Source organism: Geospiza fortis, unplaced genomic scaffold (genome assembly GCF_000277835.1).
Source record: "Geospiza fortis unplaced genomic scaffold, GeoFor_1.0 scaffold20, whole genome shotgun sequence".
Classification (NCBI taxonomy): domain Eukaryota; kingdom Metazoa; phylum Chordata; class Aves; order Passeriformes; family Thraupidae; genus Geospiza; species Geospiza fortis.
Window position 1 is genome coordinate 268170 of NW_005054374.1, and position 14759 is coordinate 282928.

At 34.5% G+C, this 14759-nt stretch overlaps 1 protein-coding gene across 1 annotated transcript in view; it reads right to left on the bottom strand.

Annotated features, from left to right (window-relative positions):
- LOC102031458 (dystrophin) overlaps positions 1-14759 on the bottom strand; it is a gene marked incomplete at its 3' end in the record, with an annotated part of 438907 nt that overhangs the window by 125962 nt on the left and 298186 nt on the right. The window contains exons 17-18 of the mRNA XM_005424869.2: positions 14378-14553; positions 4875-4998 (exon numbers count right to left, since the gene is read on the bottom strand). Coding sequence (XP_005424926.1) covers positions 4875-4998; positions 14378-14553 — 300 coding nt within the window. The remainder of the gene's footprint in view (positions 1-4874; positions 4999-14377; positions 14554-14759) is intronic.

The window sequence follows — 14759 nt, forward strand, 5'->3', positions numbered from 1 at the left end:
AGAACTCAAAGGAATCATTAAAACACTAAAATATACTGAAAATAATTCTACTCCGTCTGTAACACGAGGTGTGTAATTATCATGTGTATAACTGTAGTGAGCAGAAAAAAAATCATAAAAAAAACCCAAAACCACTTCATAAAATATGCTAAAACTTATCTTTTTAAAACATAAAAATGATATGACATATAAACTTGTGGAAGTCAACCCTTCCCTGCCTAGCATATGCTATGTGTGCAGGAAAATGTGGAGAAATGTCCACCTCTCTCCTGAAAGACTCAAATTTCCAGGTCCTGGCAGAAAATATAAGCACTATGTATAGAGTCCTTAAATAAACATATCAAACTTTCAGTCAACTATTTTTTCCATACATTTTTATGTAATTGGCATATATTATGCAATTGAAGGTCGAGCACTGGTTACAAGAGGAGAAACATACACAGGAAGCACAGTGATAACCAAAGGAGGAGAAACTGAACTCTTGGTTCCTCCTACAAAGACAAATGATGTGGCCTGGGGAGAAAGGAGGAAATTCACTCTAGTTACTCAAAACAATGAGCACATGTCCCTGCCATCGCTTGCCAAACCTGCAAATTGTGTCTTGGGTTTTTAAGAACCTCAGAAGAACTATTTCCACAACCCTGTGTCAAGTGCCTAGAAATAAATGGAACAGTCCTGGAAACACCTCTCATTTATCTCTTTGGCTCTGTTTTCTTCATTTTTTCCTTTACTAAAAGGGACTATACTCTTGATCCAAGTTCATTTATGTCACAAGTAGAATGGGATAATTTTGAAGGGATTTGTGAAGTTTTGAAACTTAAATTCTGTATAATATTATACAGAAAAATGTTATAATAATATGATTCTTATTCTATGTAATAGACACTTTTTGACAATAGCAGCTAAGCCACTTCAAAATATCTCCAAATATATGACCTCCCTCCTTTTTTTTACTCTTTTTGCCTTCTGTAAAAGATTTTTTCAGAAAAAAAGACACCAATATTAGAGGAAAAGGTTAACTTGGTTAACTTCATGGGCTTTTGTCAAAGTAGAGATTAATTATCTTTTGGACTACTTTGTAACAGACAATGCAAATACATTATATCTCAGCTTTAATTGATTGAAAAACATTATAAATTCATCTTTAGCTAAATGCTAGCCAAAGGTGAAGGGGCATTTTTTACAAATCTAAACATTTTATTTGACCCTGAGATTTTAGTTGGCAGTTAATGACTTCATAAAGTAGAACATACTGATGGCTGGAGAAATTTGGATATTATTCATCTATCAAATCAACATGTTTCTTTGAGAGCTCTGTGAAAAGATGCAGGGCAGCACTCCCTGACCTCCTGTGGTGGTGACCCATCACCCCTGAGAGCAGAGAGGTAACATTATCATCACCACCTCTGACAGTGATTCAGCTCTCAAATACCCAAGCCAAACATAGCATGCTGGAAAAGGTCACTAAAACAAAACAAACATATGAGAATGGGACTTCTGAGAATGCCAAGAGAACAAATTTAATTGTCTAGGATATCTGACATTTTCCCTTACATCTGTTCCTAGTGTTTATCTTTGATTCTGAATTTCTAGGTGCTTCTTCTCGGGTAACCAAAACTTCTTTCAAGGATTTTTATTTCCAGTTTCTTATTGGATAGTCTCAAATCCAATTTACTAAGTAGGATTTACTACCTGAAATTGTGGAGGTTTTTTTGCACCTGAACCTTTATATATTTGAACTTGCAATACTGAAAGCTCATTATAGCTTAAGAAAAACATAGAAGTCCTGAGTCATTCTTAGGTCTGATTTTAGTAAAATACACACACTAACTGTAGAATGTTTATGGTGGGATACAGTAAAACAATATTTACTACGTTAATGTTTGGATGTCTCCATTATTTAGGAGTATGGCTGGTCAACAAACTCCTTCTATTCTTACGGCTTTGCAGTCTCCCTGCCCAGGTAAGGTAAATATCTTTCTTCTGTATCAGGGAAGGGATATAAATACTTTTCTTCTCCCCAGACATAGGAATGGACTTTTTGCACATATCTAATATATTCAAGCTACATAATACATCTGCCAAAGGCTAATTTCCTGCCAGCACCTGAAGAGCAGCTGCCTTAGCAAACAGAATCACTGCATTTCATACAGCCTGCTCTTGGCTCTGTCTCCCCCAGGACTCCTCTGAGCTGGGATGGGAGCAAGCTTTTGTACTTCATGAATCACCAATGATGGCAAAAGAGATTTCCTTGTGGATTTCATTTCCGACACCTCTGTCCCTCTATCATGCAGCAGATGCACTTCCACTCAATCTTATGGATGTGACCCCTCATCCATGAAAAATGATGGGCAGGAGCAAGCTGCCACAAGAAAAAAACAGCCCTGAAACTAGTAACTGTCCCCAGAAGAGCAGCAGAAAAGAAAGTCATCACAAAAAGGCTCTAGGACTCAGCACTGACTACAGTAGGGAATAAAGGACAGTTTTGGCACCAGCCACCCACAGGTATTCTGTGCTATACCAAATTATGTTTTCATATGGGCAAAAATCCCTAAATGATAAAGTAAGGCCAAGATAAGACTTCTGCACACATGTGTAGATGGTCACATGCATGCATGTACAACACTGGGGCATGACTGTGGATGTCAGTGTCAGTGCACATCCTCCTGGTTTTGCCTGGGATCCAGTGATTTTCTTCTCAATAGCTGGGATAGTGCTGTGTTTTGGTTTCATTATGAGAATAATATTGATAACATTCATGTTTTGGGTTTTCTAAGTGTGTCTACTCTAAGTCAAGAACTCTTTTTTTGTGTGTCATGCTCTGCCAGTGATACACAAAAAATTAAAAAAACCAAAAAACTGGGAGGAACACAGCCAGGACAGGTGATCCAAACTGGCAAGGGGGATGTTCCACACCATAGAACAATGTGCTCAGTGTATAAACTGGGAGAGTTACCTGGAAGGGGCTTATTTGGGTTCAGGGAGTGGGTCTAGCCTTGGTTAGCAGGTGGTAAGCAATTGCATTGTGCTTCACTTGTGTGTTGTTTGCTGCTTTCTATTATCTGAATTATTATTTGCTATCATTATTATATTTTACTTTATTTCATTCAACTATTCTTATCTGAACCTACAAGTTTTACTTTTGGTTCTCACCATTCCATTGGGGTGGGCTGGGGGATGTGAGCAGGTGTGGTGCTTAGTTGCCAGCTGGGCTTAAAGCACAACAGAACAATAAAATCTATTTCAATTATCTCTCACATATGTTTTCCTTTCTGAATTTCATTCTTTTTTTATATGCCTTCTACAACTTTACCAGAAATTTTATAATATGTTAAAATACATACTATCTTGTTTTCCATTGATTTGAGGTACACTTTGAGAGAACTAATAACTAAAAGTGTTAAAAAGCAGCAATGAAACTGTTCAAATCAATAAACTGCAAAGTACTTTCTGCTTTGTCTCTCATTTAATTGATTGAGACAGAGATAAGACCAGGAAAAGTCAGGTCAGGACAAGTTTTAAGACCTGGCATTTATAAAAACTTGATATTTTTCTTTACTTTGTTAAAAAGTGTGTTCAAAGACTTATACTGACTGAAAACGATTCAACACGTAATCCATGTAGCACTTGTCAAGAGTCACCTTTCAGAGTTCTCACTCTCAAATTAATACATGCAATAGAATGTTTTCTCCCTTAGAGCAACTAGAAACTTGTAAATGTAACTTGATTTTCTCTATAAAATGCTTATTTTAAAGGCAGCGACACTCTGTGAAATTAAAACGGGTCTTGGTCCTTAAAAATATTTTCAATGTTAATGAAGGATACATATTGATTTTTCTTATATCAATTTAGAATTAATAACTAAAATTATTGCAAGAAACTTGGAATTTAACATGGAATTTAAAAATGTACACTTAGTCACAAAATTCCATGTTACTCAATCTTATAATAGCTGATTCATGATGGAAAAATAGAAAATGAGACAAACCACCAGCAAATCTAAATTCAATACAGTAACTTTGTTCCACCTCTTTGTGTTTTAGGAGTAGGCATCAACATGGGTTTTAATGATGTTCCACAACATACTATGCTACTATCCAAGATAATTATATAAAGCCCCTTTCTCTTGGAAAAGATGGACATTTTTTCATTGATCTGCAAAAATCAAATAATGAAGGAAATTTGTAACAGTGTAGTTTTCAAGGGCAAAATTCAGCAATTCAGTCTATGACACACAGACACACAAACATAGCTACTTTTTAAGCAGTGCATAACCATTCACTTTGTTAGGAAAGAACAGTTTTTGGTCCTGATATGGTACTACAATAGAGTAAAAAACCACCAAAAACAAACAATAAAAGCCCTGTGGAAAGTGGTGATTGTCATATATATCTTACAGCTCTGTAAAGGAAATAGATATAGATTTTCTTTAGCATCCACTCCAGCAACACTTTTTCTTATTCTTCAGTTTATGCATGTATAATGTCAAATTGAGCTGTTAGTATAGAATGGATTGCACATTTAAGTAATGATAACTTAATATAACTTTATAACTTTACAAATATATTTAAATTTATATATATTTTATATATATTTTGTATAACTTTACCTAAGACTGTCATGGATCTACAATACCGTAATTAAATATGAATATATGAACAAAAACAGCAACAAAAGTCTATTTGTTCAGACAAGCTGCGTAGTAATTTTGGCGCCAAAATCTGAAATTCACAGAAACAGTCAACACTTCTAAATTTATCTTGGACAATCAATGCTTGTCAGTCTACCTTTGAAATCCTTTAAACTTGGACTCTGAAAGCACTTTGGCAAGCAAATACAGACTAACAGACATGGACATGAGTAGTTTCTCCTACATTGACTCTTTCTCTGAGGTCTGAGAGGTTCCCTTCTTTCCTGAAGATGGCAAACTCGGGGCTCTGCAGCAGCGCCTCGGAGCGGGTCATCCAGCTGTGGAGCTCCGTGGTATCCGAGTCAAACCTGAGAGACAGAAAAGTGCAACAGGACTTTCAACTTCCACAGTTCCTGAGAACAGGATTGACAGCAAATGTGGTCGTTTAAACAAGGGAATAAACAGCAATTTGTATCAGCAAAATACAGTTTAAACTCCCACATCTCATAAGGGAGTTCATAAAACTATTCACTTTTAAATTTAGAAATGTAGAAATACTTTTTCATTTTTAAGACCCGATTTGACAGTTGAACAGATACAATAATTTCTACAGTAAGTATTTTAATTTTTCAAGCTAATGTTTTTGGAAGATATGAAACAAATGTCTGTCAGTGAAGGAAGCATACCACAAGTCCTGTTGGCTGAGCTGGGGATGTAAGACCTACCAGTCTGACCAAATGCAGCCTTCAAAGATCATTATCCCAGCCTGTGATTTTGCAATTATGAAGAAAATTCAAGCAGAAAATTTGATGAAAGAAGATTTTTCTGATTAACTCAAATTTGTTGTACAATGTAATCACTAATCAACAAGTATAATTTTCCACAATTAAAGCTTTAAAACCAAAATTAAGATCCCCAATTCTCTGCACTTAATTTATAACTAGTTTTTACTTCACAGCTGCCTTTACTACATTCTGGATTCTTTCATCAACTCCTTTAAAACTGATCTTAACTTGTGTTAACCACTATTCAGGTAATATCTCAAAATGCAGATATTTAAATTACTAATGTCTAGAAATTTTAAATTGTGATTCAGTATCTACTGTAGTTTTACAACAAGAAGTTTCAGACAATATTTGTTGTCAGTTATGCCACACTCTCTGCTTGATTGCATTTCATTATTGCACTGTGTGTTCTAATATTTATATCCCTTTTGCATCTGACTTTCCTTCTGCAGCAATATGCTGAACACAATAGAGCAGAAAGACCTGGGGGAAAAAAATAACAAGCTGTATCTTTCAGTTTGCTTTATGACTATAGGTTGTATCATTTGCATACAACTGAAAATCTACTAAAAACAGTAACTTGCACAACAATTATACCCCTGGAGGAATTAATTATTTTATAAAAATACACTTCATTTTTACAAGAATTTATACTTCTAAAATACAAGAATGTAAGGCAAGACCAGGTGCTACATAAATCTACATATGCAGAATTGAAAAATGAATACAAGAAAGTATTCCATGCTTGAGTTAATATTTATGCTTCCTTTTTTTCCTTCTCCACTGTGATTTTTTTGTATTCATAAAAAATGAAAGCAAAAGAAAAAGAATTGCAAACTGCCTTAATCTTAGTCCAATATTCTACATTCAGTAATAAACTCTTAGGAATAATTTTGATAAAAAATTTCCTGATCATACTAACTGAATACTCATTCAAGGAGAAAAAACTGTGACTCTGAAGCAATGGAAGGTGCAGAAACCTTCAGTTTTAAAAAGAACTACAAATTCCAAAGCAAAAGACAAAATAAAATTCCCAGATGGTTCAAGGAATGTCTGTGCTGTTCTAATCCCTGAACATGAACTCCACAGTCAGTTGAGAGCTTCCTACTTCAGCTTTATTTCTGATCATTAAATCAACTGCAATTCTTGAAATAAAATGTTATCTTTGTTCTATCCTTTGCACATTTGATGGTTACAAAACACCAGACATCTGATAGCAATGAAGTTTACCAGTGCCTGAGTACTAAAGTTCCTTGACTGCAGGTAAAATTGTATGAGTTCTGGAATTTGCTCCATTCTGAAGCTGCAGGCAAGTAGAATCAGCGAGTCCAACTCTGTCATAAACAGACTAGTGTTACCCTGATACAGGATGGAAATTGACAGAAAAATGTTTATCAGTGATCAATTCTTCAAGAAAAAGGATTTAGCCCTTGTCTTTGCAACAGCTGGAAGAAGAATGGGAGCATTTGGGATAGTTTTTGCAGTAAAACAAAATAATTAGGAACACATCTCATGGCCCAGAGAGCCATCAGATGGTGGCAAGTGTTAGACATAGATCTTTAAGGTCCATTCCAACTGAAAGCATTCTATAATATGATATGATTCTCTGATATGACCAAGCTGATCTCACATAACAGATTGCTCTGTCACTTGCAGTTTCTTCTGGAGATAAATATAATTTCAGAAACAAAGCCTCCTGTTCAAAAAAGGGCAAGAGAGTGGGGGGCAGAAAAGAATTAAAAATACGTAACAGTTAAGTCCAAGTAGCTTTTTGCAGTACATAAATATCTTTAAGATAAAGACATCTTACCTAGCAAGAAAAAAAAATCACTCTGTCATGTTCACCTTGTGCAAAAGGAGGGAACTGGTAGAAATTGCATTTAATCATTCTGCTTTAGTGATTGGATACTTCCTTTCTGAGCACAGCTGCAGTTAGAAATTATATTAGCTCTAGATTGATATCAAAGTATAGAGTCTTTAAATCTCTTAGGGACAAGAATAATTTAGACATAAAATAGTGCCAGACTGCCTTTCTGCCCCAACAAACTTCAGTTCAGGTAGAATTTGTAAAAATAGATCAATGGAAGATCCTAAATGAAAAATCACTTGAGAAATTAATCTTAACTACTTTAATTTAACATGTACATGGTCATGCTCCCCACCTAAAAATTCCATTTGGGGCAGAGGATTTATTCTTCATGCAGCAGTCATGCTTTTGTTTTCCACTTAGTCTTTTCTTCTGCTATTCTATAAGAGAAATACTATTTTTACTGGTCCCACAGCCCTCTCTTTACATGCCAGCATATGTCAGCTGAGTTCAAATGGAGACTTGTTTTTATTGTAAATATAAACAAATTAACTCTTGCTATTTAGTGATTTCCATAAGTTTTTTCTTTATTAGATAGGGGACTTCTAGTAGGACAAGAGAATCCTACTGTGGTAAGTATTGGGGTTGGACATTCCACTAAGAGAAAAACTTGATGCAATTCAATTGTGAAATGTCTCAAAGGTGAAGTTTATCATGTATTTAATAGAGAAAAGGAAAGCCAGAACAAAGAGTCAATTTTGAACAAATACATGGTGATCTAGTAAGAAAGTTTGGAATGGGAATATGAAGTGGGCATGTCTTGGGATGATCAAGAAAATCAATTTGTGGAGAATTTTCCATGAAAATGTGACTGGCATAGATTAAAAACATGATTTTTTTTAATATGCTTTGAGTAAGTAGATATACAAACAAATTCAATCTTAAACTAGTTCATATAGGAACACAAGGCATGAAGCATCTTCCTGTCATGTGGCCATCATGGTACATAATCTTATCTCTAAACTGAAGGATTTTCATCTTTAAACTAAATTACAATGCTTCTGCAATCATGGACAGACACTGGTTTCAGTACTTTATTCTTTTAACAGACAGAAATTGCTTGACAATTTCCTTTGTTCATTTGTTTCCTTCCCTCCCCAAACAAAAATCACACTGGGCCTGTCACCAGTGTGAATCTTGGGCAGACATGAAAACATTTGCCCACATATTGAGTTGGCAGGGAATGATACAACTTTGATCCAAGAACCACTTCACTGAATTATTTCATTTCCATGTCTGGGCTTAAATCCCCAGCTCACCAGAGTCTTTCTCAGCTTGTAGCTCTTCACTGCCTAGAACATATCAAAGAACAACTTTACAGCACATGGTGCCCATTGGAAGAATTATTCTGATCTAATTCCCTGCTGTCTTTCTTCCTCCTTTGTATTTGAGGTTGATGAGTCATTAGTCGATAAATAGAGTTATGCTTATCTTCTAATTCAACTGCCAATTTATCCAAACATTTTTTTTACCTTCTTATTTTGTAGGTTTGAATTTTAGGTGTCAATTTTATTTCCTTTTGGAATGACATTTTGACCCTCCCTTTACATTTGTGTTACTATTAAGTTTAGCCTCATCAACATTATGACCAGTGCACTTCTGTAATACATACCAAGGCACGAAAAGAAATATCAAATCAATCCAAGTGTGTATCTCCAACAGAAACTCAACTAGAACCATCAGGTACAGAGTACTTTTAAACCAAATCAATACTCTGTAATATTGCACGTAATTTCAGTTGCTAAATGTAAAGAATATAAATTCTGTTTATTTGTCACTAATCCATTTCTCCCCTCACAAAAACTGTAAAAGATAAATGCTTACTAAACATTAAGAAGTGCCCATGTATACAGAACTCAACATACTCACACTCCTTATCCTCCAAATGAAAATGTTTATTAATTATTTCCCCTTTAAGCAACAGAAAACTGTTCTGTTGTGTTTTAGTCATCTTTTCCTTTTCTCTGGAACTGACTACAGTGATGAAATCAAAAACCACTAGGAAAATTGAAGACATTAGTTTCTTCTTTTTGAATGTATTACCTATCATTAGATAAGACTACCAGAGCACAAGCTGAATTTCTGTAAGAGATTAAGGGTCAAACAACCCAAATGAGGGGCTGTAGAAGTGCTAAACAATCATCATTTAGTCCTGACTAACACAACTAATTGCACAGAAATGGGATCTATGAAACAATACCTATTAAAAAGAGAATTATGAAGTCCCTATGTTTTCCTTTGACAATTTTTTCTTTAAAAATATAAACTTTTGCAAATAATGAGGGATTGAAATCCAAAATATAATAATTTTCAAAAAAGTGTGGATGTTTCTCTTTTCAAAAAGTTCATTTAACAGCTGTTAAATGATAAAAACACTAGATGGAGCAACTATCCTGTTTTAACACACCTTGCTCTTCAAAGGGCATTGAGTCTCTTTCAAATCTGCAGATTAACATTATACTAATAATAATGCTATGACAAGTACACTTTCCTTGGAAACCTTAGGAAGCATGTCAAAAGATATCTACCAAATTGCAAAGAAAGGTATCTTTGCTTGTTATTGAAGTATATTAATATTACAAATATATTTTAATTGAATATTAACCAGTTCTTACTTGTCTGCTATTATAAACTTTGCACGAACAGGGTAGTTCTCAGATTTTTTTATGATATACAACTGACCTGTTTTTCCCAGAATCTGCAAATACCATGAAAATAAATATGTTATCTTGCATCCCTTTCTCCCATTTACAGTTTTTTAAATACTATAACCTCAGCTGAGCTACATTTATCTCTAGCCCTAATGCCTAATACATTATTTTCAAGATCTTATTATACAGCTCCAAGTATTTTCTCTTTCTCAGTTTCAAATTGATTCCTGTGGGAAAAGGAGCTTTTCTTTGACTAGTAACAGAACTTAACTCACCTAAGTTATTCTGACATTTTGAAGCATTAGTCCTGAAGGAGTTTTAGATTTTTAGGGGGAGAATGGAGGGTGGAAGAAATTAAAAAAAAAAAAAGTAATCCGGTTCTTATCTCTGCTTCCCTCCACTTATGGCAAAAACTTGCTTTAAGAGGCAAGAAAAAATCAAAAAACCAACAGCTTCCTTCCCATGCATTTGTGCCACAGTAAATAAGAGCAATGGAAATGTGACATTCAGTCCTGTGGATGTTATTGGTCTATAAGTCAAATTTCTGCTTCTTAATTTCTTCAGTTTAAATAGAGATTTTTATACTTCCAACCCTGATAAAACACTTGGGATTCTAGAAAGTTTGTTGCATCAATCTTAGCCATCCCTTTTTTTTCTCCTTGGCTTAGTAAACTGGAGGCCGTGCTCTTAGACAGTACACTAATACAGTATTCACTGAGTAGCCAAACTATTCTTCCTTCCTATAGTATCCAGTATCTCTAAAATATATAATTCACAGAGAAGCTAATCTGAAGTAGAAGTATTTTCAAACCTCTGGCAATGGGGCCTGAATTTATGAATGATGAATTTATTTCAGGCATAGTTCTTTTACAGAAACAACACCAACTAAAGAGAACAGAGGAAAGAAGCTGGCAAAACCTGGGAGCATTATTCACCACCTCAAAAAAGCCTCAACCCCCAACGTGGCTTTCCCTTCTAGGCCTAAAAATATCAAGCAAAAGCATGCAGTGTGTTGTGTTGTGACTGCAGAAAGCAGCCAACACAATCTGGTTATTCACCTTTGGAAGGTTCTCACAAGTCTTCAGTAATTGCAAGGGCTTTTTTATCAAACCAAAACTAAGGAGTACACAACCATCAAGCATTAGTCATTAAGTGCTATGGGGCAATTTTGGTTGTAAACAGACGCAATATAGAATGATGTAGGAGAGGTTGAGAACCCCCATTCTTTTAATTTATTTAAAAAAAATCAAAAGGCATGCAGCACTATGGGCTTTGTTTATCTTTGGGTGCAGCTACAATTGAGTACAAACAAAAAAGTCCTGGCAGATCTTGTGGCCAACAATGCACCCAGAAAATAAATGACTGGATGTTTGGGAATACAATACTTTTTCTCCTATCAAATCAAAACATTGATCCAAATGGTGTCTAGCCACCAGTGAACAAAGATATTTTAACTAAGCACCCAAATTTTTAGATGAGCTTTCTTCTTCCATTATTATGCTAATATCTGGTATAAACTTATATTTTATTGTCTTTGAGAGAAACAATACCATTCTATAAAATGTGTTCATTTCCAAGGCTGCACTTTTACGTATTCATTGAAAAAAAAGTCACAAAACCTGTTATTCTAAACTGAAACTTCTTCCCCAGAATTTACTCTCAAAGTGTTTTTCCAAAGCCATTTACTGACTGCTCCTCCCACTGTAGATCACCTGCTTGGACTTTCTAGAGACTAAAGGTACATAAATTGTGGGGTTTGGTGTTTTCTCTGTTCAGTTAGAAATGCCAAAAATATTATCTGAATGGAGAAACACTGCCTTCAGATAATATAACCATCATTCATCCTGCTGCACAGCTGCGGACATTTCCAACATCTACTTTGCTCATTTCCAAAATGTAGGTCCACTCACAGATATAACAATCACACTGGACTAGTTCTCATGTGCTGGTGCAATTCCAGTGTTAAAGAAAACTAGTAATTTTGACACACCAAACAATAGTTAGAGCATATTTTAAAATGTATGTGTATTAAAAAATAACTCTCTTTTTCCTTGTGGAAGTCAGATTTCTCTCTTAGCAGAGAGAGAAATGAAATGAACCTGTTCAGAAATGACTCTGATTTTAAATATCTTAAAGAAACCACCACTTATTCAAATACCTAAAGTCATCCCAGGCCAAGACTGAGAACTACAGATTGTTCCATCTTGACTCTTATCAAAAGTTAAATAGAAATTATATGGTGAATGCACATATTTTAGATGGCATTAAAACAAATCAAAAACCCTTGAAATCTAGTATGCGTGGTAAAAAATTATTAACACTCTGTAAATTTGGTAGCAGATCTACCAGTAATATATCTTAAAGCAATCCTAGTCTCAAAGTTGATAACACATCCTATTTTCTGTACAAGGATCAATCAGGTTTTTTCTATATAAACTTGTTAGTTGGAGTGCTTTAGACAGACATCAGTAGTAACACATAATTATCAGTTTCTATAAACCAAGGTAGTTTGGAACAAAAACAGTTCCCATAATCCAGCTAATTCCTGCCCTCAGGCAGTCTCCTTGCATGATGACTATCAAGTCTGTATTCTGCTTTACCCTGCCAAGTTTACTTTCAGTATTAAGGCAAATTAAAAGAATATAAGCAAGAAGGAAAATATATGCTTAGAGCAAATATATAGTAGTTGAAAAAGGAAATTCTGCACCAATTGGTCTCCAGTTTGATAACAGTGCATATAGCAACAATTTTCTTGAAGAAATAAAAAAATAGGTTTTTAAAAAATCATCCTACATCTTTTAGTTTTAACTAAAACAATGCTTTCTTTTATAACTGTAGTCTTGTGCTTCCTTATGAAGTAAGATCATTCCTAAAACTTTCAGTTCAGGGAAAAAAAGGTAAAAAGTTTTAAAATACCAATTACTTAAATATTTTGAAACTGCAGGGAAAATTTCATTCTTAATTTTTCAATTTCAAAATAAAGCAGATCACTATTTTCATTTCACCATGTTACACTATAGGTTTATTGTCATATATAAGCCAACAGGGCCTCAATCCTGTTTCACATCTTTGCACATTATTACAGAAACATTAACAGGGGTGTTAAGGCTTATAATTCCTGATAAGTAACAACACTGCCATCTAAAAATTCCTTTCACAAATTCAGAAATTGCAAGTCTGCTACAATCACTGCACTGCATCATTGTGAGTGCTTTGGAATATATTAGCAAAATACAACTCTCACAATTTAATGGTAACCTAGGATATGGGAAAAAACAGATTCCAAATGAGGACTTTAGAGATAGAATCAATTCATTGAAATTTAGCTCACAAACTGATTTAAACCAAACACTTTCCATAGAAATAGTTATCCAATTTAACAAAAAGGGGGAGAATCACTCTTCTTACATCACATATACAGCATTCCTAAATAACGATGCAGAACTAGAAACCTTACTTTTAGAATGGTTAAACACAGGTACAATGCCTACCTATAAAAAGTACCTATTTTTCCAATAACATAAAGCTTCAATTTAAAAGAAGTCAGATTTCTCCTATTCTTTCTATATTTCACTCTTCTTAACAAGTGAAACACTATTCTACAAGAAAATAGTTGTCCTGGTAAACACATTGAACTAAACAAAGATATTGTATATAGAAATGAGAATGAAACTGAATGCTGTTTCACATCCTTTTCAGTCTTTGAATCTATTACCATAGAATTCATGTTTATCAGAATATCAAAAACATTTCCAAAACATATTACAATGAACGTTTGAAATCTACCTTCTTAGGACCTCATTTAGGATCTTAGTGCTTGACCAAATTCTGCTTAAACACAGCAGAATTTTTTCTCCTGACTTTAACTAGTGTTCAGTATCAGTATAAAATCCCTTGTCACTTGTACTTGAGTTGCACATGAAAAAAAATCTGAAAGTAAAAATGATGCATGTTTCACAAAATATTAACTGCTTCTGGAGAGCTGCTATTTTTACTCCTGACCCATAAGCCCAGAAGAACACAATGAACTTTAGAAAAAAGGCAATATCTCCATTACTAGTATTTAAACTATAATAAAATTCTTCTTAAAGAATACATAAGTCTTAGAATTAATTTGGAATGCTTCTTGTCCATCACATTTCAAGACCCTAGCCAAGTGGGATGCCCACGATGCCATACATAAGGACTTTAACTGACTAGAATTAATATGCAATAGTACAGATGTAATCATTAACATTCTATACTGCTAAACATGTGTAATAGAAGCAAAACATAATCCATAACTCATGCTGAGTAAAGATAATAATCAGCTGGTCCCCTAGTAGAGAACAGAAATTTTAAGCTCAAAATAGCATACAGAAAAATACTGCAGTCAAATGACAATTTTTTTCATTTTTGTCCAGAATCTATCAGTATTCTCCCTCTGTCTCATGATGATTCTCACCTCTTCCTAATTTCTGAATCCACAAGGAGTTGCCTTTTTTTGTGGGGTGGAGGTGGTGGGAGTTCCTCTTTAGCATGCTTAACCAGGATTTGCTCTCTTGTGGTCACCATAGTTACAGTTTCCATTACAGTTGTCTGTGTTAGTGATGTCTGAGTGGTAGTGACAGCCTGCGAAATCTGTGAGAAGTACAAAAACAGAGGTCATACATTATTTGGAAGACTTCAGTAAAGATTGTTTGGAAGAGCAATAGAAAATAATGAGAAACTGCTCTCATCTGATCACAGGCTGACCTTCAGGAAAAAACATTATATGCAACTCAAGCTAGATTGTTTTATCTGACTCACGCTGTGTGAATAAGTTATCTGCAAAAGCCAATATCAAA